Raw genomic sequence first — 19,206 nt, 5'->3', positions numbered from 1 at the left:
TATACTTTCCTCAAGTTCAATGAACTGCGCGCCGAATTTTCAGTCATAACACAATTCTAAATTGAACAAGATTAAGTAATATCACGTATTATTAAATATTAACCCTTTTCCCCTCCTGAAAAAATTGTAAAAAATTTATATTTTTTCTTTGCATCAACCTTTGGAAGAAGTGATTGTGCATCATCGTATTCGTCGTGAGTTCTCACGTTCTTAGGCGGCGTTTCAATATTCACACTGAGAAATACTGAAAATATTTTCTAAACTAAAATCTATAACATGAACTACACAAAAAAATTAATATTAAATCAACAATTTATTGTTTCATACATAAGCTCTTGCTATATTCTTATATAAAACCTTCTTGTAAGAATTTATAATTTTAAACATACATAATTTGTTTACGGAAAAAATTTTTCTCTTCATGTAAGCAAATTATGTGTGTTTAAGATTATAAATTCTTCCAAGATTTTATATTCTTGCTTGTGATTCTTGCATATGAAACAATGAATTGTTGATCTGATACTAAATTTTTTTTGTGTATAGTTTTTCAATACTGACAGCGTATATCGGAACGGTATTGAAATCTTCTGATCTGTTTTGAAAGTATTTGCTCAGCGTGATTCACGCACGTGCGTGTCGCCAACGTACGCACATAGGCACGTGGCGAGCAAATAATACATTCGCCGCCGATCGTGCACTAACGTGTGTGCACATGTGTGTATGCATCGCGCGCCGAATCTTGCCTGCACGGCGACAATTGACAGATGAAAGTCGCGTCTGGGGTCCGGCCAGTCGCCGGTAGCCGTCGCCCGTTTTCCAGAACCAGGAAGGGTAGGAAGATGGAGGAAGATGCGCAATACCCGAGTACCACGGACGGTGGAAGGGAGATGAGGGCACGAATCCCTTCCACACTAAATTGTGTCCGCCAATCCTGATAGATCTGAATTTTATTGTGGTACATACTCGTCCTTCGACGTTCGACGAGCGCGGGATCTCATCTCTTCGTCAACAGTCAGCAGAGTAAGTCCTGAGACGATTCATCATGCGTATATACGTTTATATATAAAGCAAATTTCGCAGGATGTATGTACACGTATGACATATATTCGTATACATTCCTCTCGAAAATCGTTCGAGATCGTTCTTGAAGCAGCTGATATTGATTTATTGATCGGAACTGCGCGAAGAGATGGAGAGTAATAAATCGAAAGAGAACCGGAAAGGAAATAACCGACGAAGAGGCGGCAGGAAGGAGGAGAAGCTTCGACGGATAAAACATTTGAAGAGTGAAGAAACCGTAAGCCTCTGGCCGCCGCTCCCCATCGCCGATGTCTTCAATACTGCGGAACAGGAGACGTCTCTGGATCTGGAAAATTTTGACAAAGGTAAGTCGAGGATGCTTTGTTCTTCTTTTCTTCGATCTGCGTTTAATTGTAGAGTGCGCGGTCTTTCTGTTCGCACGAGATGTCTAAACGCGCGGCACTTCGAGATAGGATTTATCATTGAGAAAGATCGTTTTCTCAAACGAGCTTCATTTCACGTAAATATCGGATCAAATATCTCGAAATTATTGCAAATACGAAATTAAAGAAAACACGAGGAAAAAGTAGAGAAAGAAGAATATAAATAAAAGAAAATATAAATAAATCTGTATCGTGTCTGTACACGTGTCGAGTTTATTTTTGATATACTTCTTTTTCTTTTGAAATGTTTTGCACTACAGATATATAAAAACTGGATCGAATTAATATGTGTTTCTCCTAATAGTAATTTCATGAACTAGTGTGTTAATTAATATGGACGTTTCTTTACGAATACAGTGACGAGATTTTTGTTATTATTTTTATTATTATTAGTATATCATATTAGTGTGTGTAACATAGGAGTCACCTTGTCATCTCTACATTATACAAGTTGATGTTTAATTAAGTCTATAGAATTATACATTCCAAATATAAATTATAAATTTTCAAGATATCTAAATTTACTTGAAATTCTAACATTAAAAGTACTTTTATTATTATTAAAAAGATATTTTATTGTTTCTGACCAACGATAAAATAATATTAATTGTAACGATAATTGTTGCATGTATTTGTGTTTAAGTTGCTACAATATTTTCTAGATATCTCAATAACAAACTATTATAAATTTCTAAGTTATCTAAATTTATTTCAAACTTTAATATCAAATCATTGGTTGATTCTTGAAGAAATTTATCTTTTTAAAAAATTTGTTTGGTATTATAATTTCATGTAAATATAGATATATTGGAAATTGATAATTAATAGAAAAAAAACAACAGCATTAAAACAGCGATAAACTTGACTTTGACATAATTTATTTTATAACAGTAAATAATGTTTTGTTTTTAACCAATGATACAATACTATGAAAATAATTATTGTATATATTCGTAGCTACCTTCTTGATACACTTTTCAAATATTTCAATACAACAAACTATTGTTGTAAATTTTTAAAATATCTAAATTTACTTTAAACTTTAATACTAAAATGCATTATTATTGAAGAGATTTGTTTTTTTTTATATTTGAATTTCAAGTAAATTCTGAATCTTATTTATTTATACAACTTGAAGTTGTTTTATTATATAAGTACTATATCTTCAATAATTGCTTTACAGGGAGTGAAAAGTTTAAGCCGTCGCTTATGTGTCCCGCCTTACGTCGACAACTACAAACGCATAAAAATGTTCTTCGACTCTTGCACGAGCATAAGCTAGCCTCTACACAGATCAATGGACAGAGAATTCTCAGCATCCAACCGATCCGTTGGAGCGGACCGACTCCTGGTATAGATTGTGAAATTTTTGTCGGTCGGATCCCAAAGACAATTTATGAAGATACCCTGTACCCGTTGTTCAAGAGGGTCGGGGAGGTCTTCCAGATCCGGTTGATGGTAGATATGGCCGAGTTGACGCGGGGTTACTGTTTTATCATGTATACAAATCCGGATGACGCGGCACGCGCCATCACCCAGTTAGACCAGTACGAAATCTCACCAGGCAGAAAAATAAGGGTCTTGGCGAGTGTAAATAAGTGCAAACTCTATGTCGGTCCTCTGCCGTGGCACATCGCATCAGAAGAAGTTGTTAGAGTAAATCTTTGTTTATCTTTTACATGTATGATTATAAAGCCTATTTTAAACAGATTTTATTATAATTTACATCAATTTCAGATTATACTTATATAAAGCCTACTTCAAAGATAGATTTTATTATAGATTTTTGAAAAAAGTACTTGAACATATTCAGAGAGATTTTATAAGTTTTTTTTAATAATTATATACAGAAAAAAGTATCAATTGGTAAATAGCTTGAAAATACAGTGAACATGTTACCAATATTTAATTCAATTTGATTTCTTGATTTGTACATTTTTAGTTACAATCACATCTAGTTGACGGCTCGAAACATTGAAAAATTACATAATAAATTATGATATAATCTTAGAAATTCTTAAAAATTTTTTAATTTATATAGAAATTTTGAAAAAATATATTAAGAATTTTGAAAAAAATTTTATCCACAGGTGACACTTATGAAATTAGAACTAGAATTTTAACTTGTCGTAATGTAAATTATAGATTATTTAAAATGGGCTTCAGATTTAAAAATAATTCAAGTTTTGTGTGAAACTTGAACATTTTTTTAAAACTTCTCCAGATTGCTTTGAAAAATAGGTTTTATTGTCATTTTTACTGCTATATTGTTTTTTGTATAACTCATGTATCTTTTTCTTATATTCATATTACGTAATTTGTAAATAAGTACACACTTTTCATGTTTGCTCGATTATTCCTTATTTTGAAAATTTCAATTTGTTTATTCCTTATTTAGGTGATTTATGCATCAGCATGGGATATCGAGTACGTGTCTATTTATCGATTTCCGAATCACGATGCTGCCTATGCTATAGTTTCTTTCAAATCACATCGTAATGCAGCCTTGGCGAGACGAAAATTGAGACCTGAAAGGCTCTTTAAATGTAATGAAGTACACGTTGAATGGGCACGTGTCGATTGGAATCCTACTAACGTGGTGAGTAATTTTTGAATTTTAACTTTTATTTTTCTACACACACACACACACACACACACACAACAAACAAAAATGACATCAGATTTCAACAATCAAAATTGAAGCACTGATTTTACTCTGATTGTGTAAGTTTTTGCAATTAGATTTTTAATTTGAAAATAAACTAATTCATTATTCACACATAGTGTGCAAAATAGTGATAACTTCTTTTAATTTTTTTTAAATTATAATTTAATATAAATCTTTTTTCATGTTACCGCTTCAATTTAAGTTGAAAGTGAATGAAGAGAGATAATAACAAATTATGATAAACTTTAAGAATTTCCTTTATTGAACGTCATATTGGAGTGAGCATATTATTTCTTTAATTAAAGTATTAGATGGGAATGATGATTGTTATAGTAGAATAAAATTTAATTGACAGGAAAAAGATGTAAAATAAAAAATGCTATACAATTTCTGTAGCTATATGTAAAATACTTTTATAATATTGTAGCAATGTTATAATATATTTCCTTACTTTATCCAAAGAATGTTCCATGGACGTCTTTGCTGTGTGGATAAATAATACAGCACATAAAACTTCCAGGAATTATAATCTCTCAATTAATTTTTATAAGAGAACCAAAAATGTTACTCAAAATACACACCATTTACTTCCGTTTTCAAAAAGAAAGAACTCGCTTCTTCAAGCAATTATTAAAATGTAAATGAAAAATCTCACAATGCTGCACCATTTAGTTCATTTTGTGTAATTTTTTATCTATGAGAAGTAAAACTTCGTGTTCATGTCTGATGATAGTGGCACGTACTGGCTTGCAGATGAAGTACATGATATTATTCTGCTGTATATTTTTGAAACGTTGCTGCAACATTGTTGAAGTAATATTGCAAAAAATCTTTATGTTTCTATAATATTACACCGCAATACGTAATATTGCCACGTTTTGCTGCAATAATCTGTGCTGTATGAGTCATTTCGTGAAGTTATTTTTTTCTTTTTTTTATATTTGTCAGAGAGACTGTCATGAACTGGTTATTTGGAATCGCTATCGTAATATTACATGCTTTTATTATTAATTCGTTTATTCATTGCTATATTTATTTATCGTCGTGTTTATTCGTCATATTAGATTTTTTTTTAAACTGCATTTCTTGCACAGTTCATCCTTTTTCTTTTTTTTTTCTTCAACGTAGAAAAAGGAAAGGAGGAAGGATGAACTGTGCAAGAAGTTCAGCTTCTTCTTCGTTATTGATTCCCGTTTCCGGGATTACGGGGACGATACGACCGTACCATAAAACTCGTATTAGAAATCAAGGCACGGAACAACAGCGGTTGTCCCGGCAGGCCGATTGTGATGCAATAAGTACGCAATCGACGGTTACAAAAAAAAATATTAGTGACGATCGGACACGTCCGAATACGACGGTGCACGCAGGCGGACTAGGAAGTAGGAAGTTCAGCTAGAAGGAACAACTGTTCATTCGGGTCGTTTACCTATTCATACTTGGAATATCGACAGAACTGAACAGCGAAGTAGGTTCATGTATTTTCCAAGGCGAGGCGCTCGCGATTTCAATCGGCCGGTCGGGTGACGGTATCAGCTGATCTCACGTAGTCTCGTTCTCGCGGTCGCGTCAGACAATTCCTTTCGCTCCAAATTTCTTTCTTTCTCGATCAACCATGAGTGTCTCAAAAGTGCCCAGCAACGATTATTGCGACTATCGCTCTCCTCTGTCGACACGGTACGCTTCGAAGGAGATGCGCTACAATTTCAGTGACCAGAATAAGTTCAGCACGTGGCGCAAGCTTTGGATTTACCTGGCCAAAGCTGAAATGGTACGTGCCCCCAAACGATAAGACCATACCGGTCTGTGTGTCTGTGTGCAGTCGTATATTGTTGACATAATAAGTACACTTAAAGAAAAATTTGTGATGGCAACTATACAAGCAACTATATATATGTAGAATTAGAGTATCCAGTTCAATAAAGTATTTTAGAGTTATACTAAAACTCAAGTTTTACTTGCAATAACTATGAAATAGTTTATATCATCATGACAATATTTTGTACAACTATTATAACTTCAACTAGTAGTATAGTTGGATAGTTAAACAGATTACTGTAAATAAGTTATGGCAATTGCATACTTCTATTTTATGTATGGTCGACTGGAATAACTGAATAGAAAAAAAAAAACGATATCAAATATTAGTATCAAACTAAAACTACTGAATTCTTTCCAACAATCATTGTTTCATATATAAGCAAGAAATTATATTTCTGTTTCCAAATGAAATAATTGTAATCTTGCTTACATATGATTTAATCTTCTTTAAAAAATTTGGTTTTCTTAAATTTCAGTTAAATATTATAATTTTATTTTAAAATCTTAATAGCCCTTGAAAGGGCACAATTGTTTTGTTAATATATATTAAAAAATTCTTATTCTTGGTTTGAATATGCTATAATATTTTCTTCCCAATACTTTTTCTTTTTAATTCATGAAAATTATTATTAAGTAATGAGAATATATTTTTCTTGGAACTATACAACTGTTTTTTTTTTCTGTGTATAATAGTGGTATACGATAGCAGAATCCTAATTGTTAGGAATAAGAATGAGGGATCCTGAATTTGAGTTTCAGTTGGTTCAATATTTTGGCCACCTACATTTGCATTACTGTTTTTTCTAAAGTTTATTTAACAATTTTATGATAAATGGTTAATATTTCTGTTTCTTATTAGTTTACATAACCTATTATTATTATTTTAATTTGTATTATATAGTTGAGGTATTATTTGTTCACAAATTTAGTTGCTGATACGATTTATTTCTCTGAGTGTACATTTGTGTGCAATTTGTCAATTTTTCTTGTTAATTTTTCATGACACGTGTGATTGTGAAAAATACAGCATCTGAAGAATTTTTTTATTAACAGCTACGTTATTGACTATGCACTGACTATATTAATCAATTTAAAGTTTTAACCCACTATAGTGCTACTGTGAATTTTTATTCGAATTCAAGTCCTCAGTACAGTTTTTATTACAATTTTGATAGTTTTGAATAATATTTAATAAGATCACTTTTACATTGAAATAGTAATAATTTAGTTCAACACTTTGCAACCTATAAAGTATAAAGTAGAAAAACTCTAAAAGGGAGAAAAAGTATAAAAAAGATTTATATCAGTAGAATATGTAAGTGAATTTTTATTCAAGAGTATTAGATGAGTGCAAAAACCTTGGCTTCTTTGAAGAAAGATTCTTGTTACGGTGGGCCAAAACTGGCTGATATGGCAAATTGTACAGAGTAGGCAATTTTAATCAATATGAATAGCATTAAATGATAAAATTTATATTTACAGCAACTAATTGATTATGTGTATTAAGCTGCTTAAAGTTTTTGTGGAAAGAAATATGTACAATAGTTTAGGGATTCTTTTGAAACTTCTACAGTTCTTATGAATAAGAGGTTTATGGGAATATTTCTGGGTGGAAAAATTTGAATCGTCTGCAAACAAGCGTACAAATAAGCAAGAGAAGATTGCGAAACTATTTTTAACACGGGTTATATTGCTACACATCTTATCGATTGACGCACAACATGCAACATTTCGAAAACATGGTTATCTTGGCCCACAAAGGTTATTTAAGATAATATCGTTTATTATAAAAATAATTATGTTCAGTTACAATTGAGCAATGTGTTAAAATTCATCCAGATTTGAATATTTAATTATTATCAATTACGAGAATTTCAGAAAATTCGATGAAATTAATCGGATCCTTACGAACCTATCATCGCTGCTCAATAAAAAAAAGTGTAAAAAATGAAAGTAATTATTTTCTGTAGTTTTTTAGGTGCTGAACACGATCAAGTTTACCAATTGCTCTATCATGCTACAGTTTTGAGGAATTCAGTTTTGAGGAATTTTTGATTATTGTAAAATATTAAAACTAAAAGAATCTGATAAAGTAGAAAAATTAATAATTATATTAATTCTATCTTTATGAAAAGATAAGTGGACTCATGTAAGTTATGTAAATCATAAGATTTTGTATTTTCTCTCAGAGTCTACTCTATTACTAACAATAAGTTTTTACTGTATAAATAAGAGAAGTTAATAAATTAATGAAGTAATTTGATATAAATGAAATTAGTGATAAAATATTAATAATTGAATACAATAATATAATGCAAGCCAAATTTTTTGATTAATAATTAAAAATAATTGATGTACATTTACGGATCTATTTAAATACTGAAATATCTATGCCAAAATACATTAAAATTTCTCTTTTTGTGTAAAAGAAAAACTTTAATCGAAAATTTCTTAAAATTGTGAGTGCAATAAATGGAATTACATTTAGTGTTCAAAAAAACTAAAACATGAAATAATTATTCTCATCTTCGTACTCAAAAAAAAAAAGTTTATTTTTCCTTGAATATTGTACAACAAGGTACACACTCCAATATGACGTTATTTTACAATTATTACAAAACATTCTACACAATGAAAAGGACATAAAATATTTCATAGATGATTCTCACAATTTAATCTCTCTTCGTATTCTGGTGACGGACATTACGCCCGAATTGCATCAATAACAGTATCAATTAATTTAAAGATTTATTCTTTTTTTCTACAATGTTGTACTTATTTCCATTACACTAAAATTGTTAAAGAAGAAAAAGAAGAAGATCCAAGAGATTCTTCTTTAGATGCTTTTATGATATTTTTGTATTACTAATTGATAAATGATTCTGTGCAATCAGTGCTATCTACGTCGTCGCTTCGGCAATATCTAATTTCTTCTTTGCATGAATCGCATGTCTATGTCATCAGTACGAAGATCGTGGTACGGTCGACGACAAAGGTGACGTACAGATCACTCGAAAGTATCTGCAATCGAAGAAGACCACCACGTCCACGCCAGCACCATCGACTGAATCGAACGATTCTAAGGGCAGCTGCAAGCAAATCTCGCCGATCTGTCCACCACAATCGCCGAACGGCGACAACGGCCCAGCCAATTCACCAATTACTAAATCCTTTGGTCGCCGAAACCGCAACGTCAGTCGTTATTCCACTATGCTGGCCATGTCGGCAATGGATGAGGCTTCGCTGGGTGATGAAAACAAGAAGCCGCCGCAGATGGTGCTCACGGACATCAACGACAATGTACAGTCGCTAGATGAGCACTACTACTTCCAGGACAAAACGCTGCTAAAGAAAGACGCGGACGGCTTTCCTAATTTCGATATGTGGAACTCCAATACAGTGTCCACGCTACCCCATTTGCCCACGGACAGTTCGAGGTCTTACGAGCCGCTGAATAAATTGTCGAAGAAGTCGCTGCGTGAGAACGCAGCGGAATATCCACCGCCGCAGGCTTCCTTGTTTAACGGATATCCGAACGATTCCGGGGCTCGAACGATTGCGAGCTACAACTCCAATTGCAATTTTCTCGCCAACAAGACGATTGATCAGACCCGATCGATAGCCGCCGTTCGCCATCAGAATTATCCGGCGTGTTACGTGCTGGTGCCGTATTTTTATTCGAAGGACGCAATCGCTTGTCCGCAATCCTCTCTTACTCATCAGGATCGCCGATTATACGGCTGCAACGAGCAGATCGATGTCTCCTATCTGAATTCCCTCCAAATCGGCGAGAAGCTTAGCGATCACGAAGTCTGGCACGGTGGGGTCCTGACGAAGGTGGGAAAAGGCGACGCGATATTGCGTACAGCCAATCCGTTTGCTACTACGTCGCGCTACGTTCAAAATTGCACGCCGAATCGCGTCCTGAATTGCACGCCTACAGAAAACGCGACGTCCTGTCTTATTCCGTTCGACGTGGCGAGCGACAATGAGGACAAACGGCCCAGACCGATCCTGAAGCAGGAAACCACTCGTGTTGAATAGTTTTTAATTATTTTCTTTGCCCTTATATGTAAGGATATGCTATGAAATGCACGTAAAACCCGCAATTCTCTAAAACCTACATAAGGGTCAAAAGGGAAAAGAAGAAGGGGTTCTTTTTCCTTTTTGATCCTCTATATAGGTTTTAGAGAACTGCGGTTTTTACGTTTATTTCACGCGTTCTAATCATTAGATTTTTTTGTTTTTAATTATTGACATGATGCCAAAGAGCTTCACATGTGAGTGATACAGAGATTTTTTTTTTTAAGTGCATGCGTTGTTATCCGCGATTTCTTTCGAGTTCATACGAATTACTTGACGTAATTCGCGCATATTGTTTTTTTTTCCAATTTTATAGCATTTTATTGGTAAATGCCATATTACTGTTTTATAACGTATAAAACGTATAAAACTGCGTATAATCGTTGGCATGTATCTATTTTTTAACTATCTACGTAACACCGGCTCGCTCGTAGCATAATGTAAAAATATAATAAAAATAATAAGATAGTACGCAGCGGGACCGCGATTTTATATCAGATTAAGTCTCTCTTCGACATTTACTACACTTGTTTTAAAAACGATACGAATTGCACCCGTGTATTTTCTAATCGCACAGTTTTTAACGGGTCTTAAATTTTATATCGCTATATTTTTTGTTACTGTCGCGCGCCCAGAGTGCAGAAGGACAACTCTGAGATCGGCGATAGAAATTTAAGCAAAAGCCTAATGCGTAAAATCACGCTATATTTAAGAATGCAAGACTGAAAAATAGATAGAAAGTGAAATAAACAATAAGCTAGATTAATAATGTTTACAAGCAGATTACAGATTACGCGCGTCGCGCATATCCCGCCGTTGGCGGCAACTGATATCATGTTTCGAGGAATATCACAAAGCAATATGAATAATCATGTTCTTCCGATAGTGTTATCTTACATTAAGTTACAGCTGTAACGATCAACAACGCGATCGGCGCTGCTTATTTCTTCTCAATGTGTCCGCGCGAATATACTGTGTGTTCCTTCAATCGCTGTTCCTAATGACTCTTATTGTAAGGAATAAAACTTTTTAATGAAACAATCCACTATCGACGTTTCCGTTTTATGACTCGCATGGATACGCGCTTTATCGACCCGAAGGATCTGTTGTGTCGTAATCGCAACCTGTTTATGTGGAAGAGGGAGAAGCCGCGTGTCTCTGCGATCGATTACATCTCGGACAAGTGTCCGTTTTGAGTTTAACGTTCTGAAAATAGAAATTATTATTTGTCACTTTAACATTTTATGGATCATTACTTCAATACTTACAGTTCTAAGTCGATAACGAAGATGCGATCGACAATTGGCACACCGTAGCTCTCTTAAGTCCGTGCTTTCGAGTCTTTTCATTATCTGAACCCATTAAATATCTTTCGTTAACGAATCACTTTAACCAAGTAGAAAAGTGTTTCTTTTTATTAAATAAAAATGTAATTTTATCTAACAAGTTGTATGCAAACTTTTTAATAAAAAAGAGTTATAATAATTATATTTTTAATCTAACAAGAGAAGACTATTCCAAAATTCAAAAAATTGTAAAATTTTGGCAATACGTAGAAGATATCTTAATATGTACTAAACTTTTTTTTTAATTACGTTTTGATGGTTTTTTTTTAGTCTAGTAAGTTTTTTGAAGTTTACGAATTTTATGCGTTTTTATTTTTTATAGTTCACTAATGATTAACAAAATTTACTATTCCGTTGATAATTCTACAATGAATTAATTTCAATTTAATTTATTTTATGTATTAATATAATAGACATAAATATACTATTTACATAAGGTTAAATCAATAAGTTTTTGGTCCATTTTTGGTTTGACAAATATTGATTCCATCATATATGAAGTCTTAAAATATCTATTACATACATTTTGTCACGAGTATTTTATATAAATTTGTTTAAAAATAATAGAGGTTTTAACTATAAAATTAAAAATTAAAACAAAAATAATTTTTTTAATTTTCTAAAAGTCGAAAAAAAAGATTTTATCGTGTATGAAATTGCTAAAAATTGCTAGTTAAAATACCAGATACATTGATTTTATTCAGTTTTATTACGTGTCCTTTTTCTTCATCAATTCATTAATTTTTTTCATGTTTTTCTTATTTATAATAATGTTTATATTAAATATTATCTCATTTATATTGTCTCATTTATTAAATTTTAATTGAATGTTTGGCTGGATTTTTGTTGTGATTTTTTAAGTCAGCCCAATCTACCGGGTTTTATGGAGTTTAGTTCACCTTGTTAAACGCTAGTTTAAATTCACTGTGAACAAGTAAAATCAATTTTTTAAAATGAAGATTGCTTGATTAAGATTTCTTGCTTTATTATTAAACAAAATGTTTTTTTAATCAATAAATCTCATTGATAGAAATAAATTTTTCCTATAAAATGTTTTCTCCTTTTATTGGTAGCTATGACAAAAAAGGGATTATAATTTTCAGGAGTTAATTAAATCTTTAGAGATTGAATTTTAACAGTAAAAGAAATGGTTAATTATATATTAGGATATTTTCTATTTATTGCCAAAGTTTTACAGTTTTTTTTTGTTTTTTAAATTTCTAAGTTTGGGACCTTTCTGTGCAAGTCGAAATAATAAATTTTTTAACAGCGCTTACGTGTTAATGTGTTTAGTCAATTCATAGTACGGGTCATTTACCTTTTTACTGTTCGATGGGGCGCAAAATTCACAGAAGTAATTCCCCTTTTTGTCTTTCAGGACGGTATAACATCTGGAATTGTCCGAAGTTGGCGTTAAATTCTAGAAAGAATTGAGATAGTAAAAAGTGGGTGAACTCGAGAAATTTTGCCGATTTTCAGAATAAGATTAGTATTATCACTCTAGTCACCTGTCTCCTACAGAACAAACAAGAATCGTTCAGCTGATATTCAATTGCAGGATTTGGCGAGTCAGTCCTTGCTGGACGCTCGTTCTAGAATGGAAATGAAAATTGAGAGAAATATTAAAATATCTTTTAAAATTTACTTTCTCCACGATTTGAAAACTTGAAACGTCTCATACTTTTGGAACAGCCTGATTATCGAGCATCGTCCTCGATGCTATCCTTTCGGGGATCTGATCTTCGATTACATCTCTAAGTGTGATGTACAACGAGACTCATAAATTTATAAACAATTATAAATTCTGGGGAACTTTCAAAATTATCAGTTTGATTTATTGCATTTACTTGATTGCTTACATATTTTTGATTGGATCCACCTTATTCGACTTTAACTGCAACAATGCCCGAGGTTTCATCCTGCTGCTCGGCGGCGTTTCGTTCCTAAAGCGATTTCATTTCTCGTGTATTGAATCATTCGTTTCATCAGACCGTGCAACGACAACCAATCTGACTATGTATACACGAGACGCGTGGCTGAGCTCAATTTATGTAAAATAATACTGCCTACATATGCATGTGCGTTGGCGACTCCTCCAGGTCTGTTATGCTTCCTTGTTCCATGCGCATAAGCTTTTCATAGATTTTAGTGTAGCGTTCTCCTCCTCCTCCTTTGCTTCTTTCGATCTCGTTTTCTTTTGTACAATCTTCGTTGCTTTTTTCTTGTGTATTGACGAGCTCAGTAATCGTTTCTCTAGTTCTCTCGGGTTTTTCAGTTTTCACGAAGTTCCGCTCGACATCCTCGTTTGTCGGTTTCGCATTCTTTTTTATCTCTGTTGCCTCTTCTTTTTGTTTGACTAAAATTAATTGAATCGCAATATGTAAAGCATAATTTCCATCTTTCAATTAAAACATTTGTCGCACAGAGAGAATTTTTTCTCTTAGAATTTTTTTCTCAAAATCTTGGTAATTGTGGAACAATATGGAGTTCGAAGAATTTTATTATAATTTTAGTAGAAGTTATTAAAATTTTAGTAAATTTTGTAGTGCAATAAAATGCATATTTGAATTTTGCAAATGAAGTGATCTGAATAAATTGGTCTGAAAATCGTTGAAAAGACAAGTGTTTACTAAAAAAATTGTTCCATTTTTTGAAGTAACCCAGCAAACCGTTACATTTATATAACTGTAATAATTACCTATTCAACAATGTAATACATTTGTTATATAACAGTTATATAAAAAGATATTGTTTCAGCACGAAGATCTTGCTGGGACCGTTACAGCCTATTCTTTGTCAATTTATTTGTATTACATAAACGGTCGTATATCTACATGTATATAACATTTATATTGTTAAGTAGGAAAATATAATTAACAGTTATATAACTGTAACTTGGTGCTAGCAACTTTTCGCCGATTTGTGATTCTGAACAATAAAAATTCACAATTTTATTATATCAGATTTACTCGCAACCTGCTGTGTTGCCTCACTCCCCATCGTTTTGTTAGAAGACGGCTTCACTCTTGGTGTTAGCGATTCTGTACGTTGCTGCAGTAATTGTTGCGAGCTGCTCTGTGCTGTATCCGTTATGCATTTGCACCTGCGGGAAAAATCGTGTCACTTTCTGAAAGATTTTTTAGATACAAATGTTAGAATGTTACCCAGAACAGCACGGTACGCCGTCCTCTCCGCGAACAAACTGCACGATAGCGGGGTAACCCCATTGTGACGTACATTGGAAACATTGCGTACGTCGTACGTCTGACTTTTCGGTGACGGGACGCACGAAGGGTATTTGTTGTTGACAGAATTCGCATTTGCTCAACGTCTGCATCGGCGTTTCCTTCGTGATCGCGCTTGGAGTCTGATTTCGTCCAGAAACGTGCGTATGAATTTTAAAAAGGCGGTAGACAACAAACACGCAGGAGGTTCTCCAAATCACAAAATAAATTTACACAGTGTCACATTAACTCTTTTGCGTTTTGCGCTTATGGACTGAAATAGTTCGAGCACTCTTATAATTTATGATGTTATCTGGGTAAAATTTTTCCAGGATTTAGCTCATCAAAATTGTTAAAATTATTATTATTTACATATTTTGTGACTCTAACTTCTTATCGAGTGTCCATCCAAATTATATGAAATTTATTTACAATTTTAAAAATTGATTTTTTAGAGTTCTTCTGTTTTAAGAAATCTCTTGATTTTTTTAGGTATAAATTTTTCTAATTTTTTAAATATTTTTCAAAAAACGTTTAACTGAAAAAATAATTTTTTTAAATTTGCCATACTGGACAAAATAGCTTATTCAGCCCATGTCTTAATGCGACATTGAATTTACGTAAATCTTTTTTCTTATATACTAGAAGTTCCAAGCTATCATTATTGACGGTTTTTTATTATTATCTTTCTTGTGTAAACAATAAGGTTTTGCAGCATTTCAATAATTGTGTTTTTTATATCTAGTTAAATATTAGTTTTTAAGGATTTAGGGTTGTGTAAGTAAGAACTAGTTAAAAAGTTAAATAACAAAGCTAAAAAATTAATAATGTTTAAATTATTTATAATGATTTCATTTTTAACTTGAACTAGTTACTTTTATAACACAAACATTAACTCGTTAACTTTTTTCCTAAGTTAAAAATTATTGTAAAAAGAGATTAACTTGTTAAAATACATTTCCACATGAAAATATTTTTTAACATTTTGTATATACTTAATTTATAAATAATATATTAAATTTATTTGATAATATAATCCATGTTATAACTGTTTTGAGTAATTTAACTTTAAAAATTATAATTTTCTGATCTAATCTAAACAATGCCTTTCAAAATTAACTTTTAATTTATAAATTAATTTAATTTTAATGTAACTTTTAACTGACAATGAATAAGTTTTTGTTCATGTAAGTTTTAACGTAACTAAATTAATTTTATAAGCCATTAATTTTTACGCTTAGTTTAATTTAAAAAATTATTAATTTATTCAACCCTCGTTTTTAATCATATTCTTTATCTTCATAGTAATTTATTTATTTGGTTCTTTTAGTGAGTAAAAAACGTCGGTACTTCTAGCATTAGAGACTCATTCGAGGGACACTTGTATTCAAATAAAATAGAAGAGATTTGTTAGTGAAAGTTGGGTTCAACACTCGAATCCGACTTACTTGACTCTCTACAATAGACACTTTTTTCGATTCCGTTTGAATCTGGGCGACCCCGAGATGGCATATTGATGGCACACAGGTGGGAGAATCGACATATTCTCGTCGTCGAGGATACTCGACCTTACGAAAACCATGATCAGGCGTCACAACGCCCTCCAGTTCGCGGGGTACCCTGACGTCACTCAGGCTGGTTGTTATATCGTGCTTTGTTGTCTGTGTTTATATTCGAGAGATATGAATTAGAATGTGAAATAGTGATCAAGAGGCGCGGTCGCGTCTCGCGCTAGGTGAACGCGCAGCGAACCGAGTCTAATTTACGCTACTGCAAAATTTAAAGATTCACTATTTTAATTTATCAAAAGTTAATTTAATTTAATGAATATTGAACTTAACTTTTAATAAACATTGTTATTAATTTTAAATAAGTTTATCTTTGAGTTGTGAATCTTTCATAGAATTAAATGCTATTACTGTATGTAGTCCTTTTTTGCGCGAATACTCACTTTGATTTCTGATGCGCTTGGTTCTTTGTCTTTGTGCGGTAAAATTTCCGTGCCATTATAGCATTTACAGGCCGAGCATTTTCTTTTCCAAAATCTAGAAATGTTTATTTTTATTATAATATCATTTGATTGGTTCGTCTCGGATTAATCTCAAGGATTTAAGGTCGCGATACTCACACGAGAACTATCGTGATGTCAATTAAGAATAACAATGCTGCCAGTAGACACAGCGTTATTGCTATTATTTGTATCATGATTGGTGCATAGACATTTACAATTAATAAAATTCCGGCAACCCCGAAAAATATGAGACCGAGTAAGGAGAAGATGGGCATCTGTAATGATTTATTTTATTATGTAGATAAATATTTATTTTCAATTAATAATAAGGGTTGAATAAATTAGTATACTTTTAAATTAAAGTTGATGGGAAAAAAATGTTAAGCATTAAGAACTGCTTTTAACCAGTATTGCCATTTCTCGTTAGTTTAATTTAAAGTTAATGGCTTATAAAATGAATTTTAGATATTAAAAGTTACATTAAGGTTAAATTAATAGTTAAATTGGAAAGCATTAAATTGGAAATTTGTAAATTTTTAAAATAAATTATTCACAATTATAATATTGTAGATTAAACAAATTTTTAATATTTAATTTTTAAATAAAATGTATAACAAAGGAATATTGTTTTTTTTTAGGGAATGTATTTTTCTTTTATAATTTTTTTTTCTTGAATTTTCAACTTAAGTGGAAAAATTATTAATTTGAATTTTATATGTTTCAATAATAACTAATTAAATTATTTAAAATTAGCAAAATTAAATTAAGTTTTAACTTTTTAACTGTATTATTTAATTTTTTAACTAATCACTACACAACACTAATAATATATTTATTTTATTTTATGAAACCAGAAAACACTTTGCATACTTTACACACAGCACTTGAAAATTATTATTAACATTTGATAATACATACAACATGTGCAACGATTATTCCTTTTTTCCAGTTTGTTAATTTATCAGCGTTAATGATTTTTGTCTTGAAAAACGTGTAAAATTTTAAAGACGTCAAGTTTCGGTGTTTTTTCACGTGTCTCTGATTTCACTGAACAGTAATGCGCACAATGCGGAATTGTAAATTACCGGAATAATGTGCAAGGTGCCCCCAGCAAAGTGGCTGATCAACTCAACGACTAAGGCGAAAACGTATACGCCCGATAAGACAATCAAGAAGATGCAGGAGGGAGGGCTCAGTGGCATAGGGTCCATAACGATCATATAGATCGTAAATGCGAACACTAGCAGCACTGCGAACTGTTTCAGAAAAAAATTTTATAGCGCGGCGAGAGATTATCGGTTTATTCCAATTCTGATATTTTTCTTGTATATTAAAATGCAATTGAGCGAAATAACAAGGTGTCCAATACGCACGAATTGAAATATCCTCAGCGGCTTGATTAGCATCGATACGTTGGTTTCTTTCTGCATTAGTTTCTGATCCAAACGCTTCATTTTTATTCTCACTGTTTTGCCTCTTCCGATTCACGAATATTTAACGTAGCGATATTATAACGTATAATATTATGATGTAATATGTTACAACTTAAAACGAATGCTAACACGCACGCATCCGTGAAACAGTTTTAGCAGAAACCTCTTGACATTTGCAAGGACATGCTGCACATTTTTGTTTCTCCGATTGAAAGCATCGTCATGTTGTAGAATGACTAACTTCGTGTACATTTGTTTTCTGTTTGTATTTATGGATTTACTCTAAAGCCTTGTGGTGTCCACGATGCTAGAAATCAGATCGAAATCTCTGACCGAGGAAGAATTGACTAATCATGCTGAATTTGACCGAATTGTTCAGATGCTATTGGTTAATTTTCTCTCTGTACGAGATCTTCGGCCAATTTTTAGTATCGTGAACACAAGGCTTGGTTGCGTTCAGGAAAAGACCTCCGTGAAGTTGACACCCGACTTTTACGAAATCAAATTTAAAAGTGTGTTTCTTGTAGGATTTTGTCTGTAGATGATTGTAGTAAACTTTATTTTGTTTGTAAAAATAAATATGTTAAAAAATAAATATGTTATCGGTGTTTAAAAAACAGTAAGAAATTATTTAGTAGCTACAGCTCAAATGGCATCAGATTTCAATCTGAAATTGTTTGTAGTTGTTTGTAGTTCAAGAATTTTTGTTTAAAGTTTAAAAATAAGAACGTTATCAATTTAAAAAAAAACAGTTGGGAATTATTTTATAATTACAGCACAAATGGCATCACATTTCTATATAAAATTGTTTGTAGTGTAAGAGTTTTCGTTCGTAGTTGATTGTAGTTTAAGAATTTTTGTTTGCAATTGAAAAATAAATATGCTATCGGTTTAAAAAAAAACAGTAAATTATTTAATAGCTACAGCTCAAATGGCATCAGAGTTTTCACTCTTATACTACAAACAACTACAAACGATTTCGGGTTGAAATCTGATGCCATTTGAGCTATAGCTATTAAATAATTTCTTACTGTTTTTTTTTAAACCGATAGCATATTTATTTCTCAATTGCAAACAAAAATTCTTAAACTACAATCAACTACGAACGAAAACTCTTACACTACAAACAATTACAAACAATTTTATATAGAAATGTG

The 19,206-nt window shown here is 32.0% G+C and overlaps 3 protein-coding genes across 5 annotated transcripts in view; 2 read left to right on the top strand and 1 right to left on the bottom strand.

The window, feature by feature from the left end:
• Positions 1 to 505: 505 nt before the first annotated feature.
• LOC105203247 lies at positions 506 to 11,076 on the top strand. 3 transcript variants are annotated; one of them, XM_011172023.3, is made up of 5 exons: positions 507 to 1,020; positions 1,081 to 1,385; positions 2,647 to 3,119; positions 3,862 to 4,062; positions 8,917 to 11,076. In XM_011172023.3, the coding sequence occupies exons 2-5, from the start codon at positions 1,190 to 1,192 to the stop codon at positions 9,994 to 9,996; spliced, it is 1,950 nt and encodes a 649-aa protein (XP_011170325.1). In that variant the 5' UTR covers positions 507 to 1,020; positions 1,081 to 1,189; the 3' UTR covers positions 9,997 to 11,076. The 3 variants fall into 3 exon arrangements, with proteins under 3 accessions (XP_039312291.1, XP_011170325.1, XP_011170326.1); XM_011172024.3 differs by having other exon boundaries at positions 1,069 to 1,385; XM_039456357.1 differs by having other exon boundaries at positions 506 to 1,385; positions 2,647 to 3,113.
• The window catches only part of LOC105203251 (adenylosuccinate lyase), a 35,805-nt gene continuing 22,253 nt past the window's right edge, over positions 5,655 to 19,206 (top strand). The window contains exon 1 of the mRNA XM_011172027.3: positions 5,655 to 5,902. Coding sequence (XP_011170329.1) covers positions 5,747 to 5,902 — 156 coding nt within the window. The 5' untranslated portion in view covers positions 5,655 to 5,746. The remainder of the gene's footprint in view (positions 5,903 to 19,206) is intronic.
• LOC113004200 lies at positions 10,785 to 18,588 on the bottom strand. The gene is made up of 13 exons (XM_039456358.1): positions 17,702 to 18,588; positions 16,734 to 16,891; positions 16,557 to 16,650; positions 16,054 to 16,266; positions 14,546 to 14,748; positions 14,351 to 14,484; positions 13,452 to 13,737; positions 13,241 to 13,324; positions 13,063 to 13,135; positions 12,890 to 12,973; positions 12,700 to 12,801; positions 11,304 to 11,387; positions 10,785 to 11,241 (listed from the first exon to the last, which is right to left on the bottom strand). The coding sequence occupies exons 1-13, from the start codon at positions 17,834 to 17,836 to the stop codon at positions 11,164 to 11,166; spliced, it is 1,728 nt and encodes a 575-aa protein (XP_039312292.1). The 5' UTR covers positions 17,837 to 18,588; the 3' UTR covers positions 10,785 to 11,163.

Source organism: Solenopsis invicta, chromosome 13, assembly GCF_016802725.1.
Source record: "Solenopsis invicta isolate M01_SB chromosome 13, UNIL_Sinv_3.0, whole genome shotgun sequence".
In the NCBI taxonomy this organism is placed as follows: Eukaryota; Metazoa; Arthropoda; class Insecta; order Hymenoptera; family Formicidae; genus Solenopsis; species Solenopsis invicta.
Note: the sequence above shows the minus strand (reverse complement) of the source record. Positions and strands in the feature narration are given on the sequence as shown.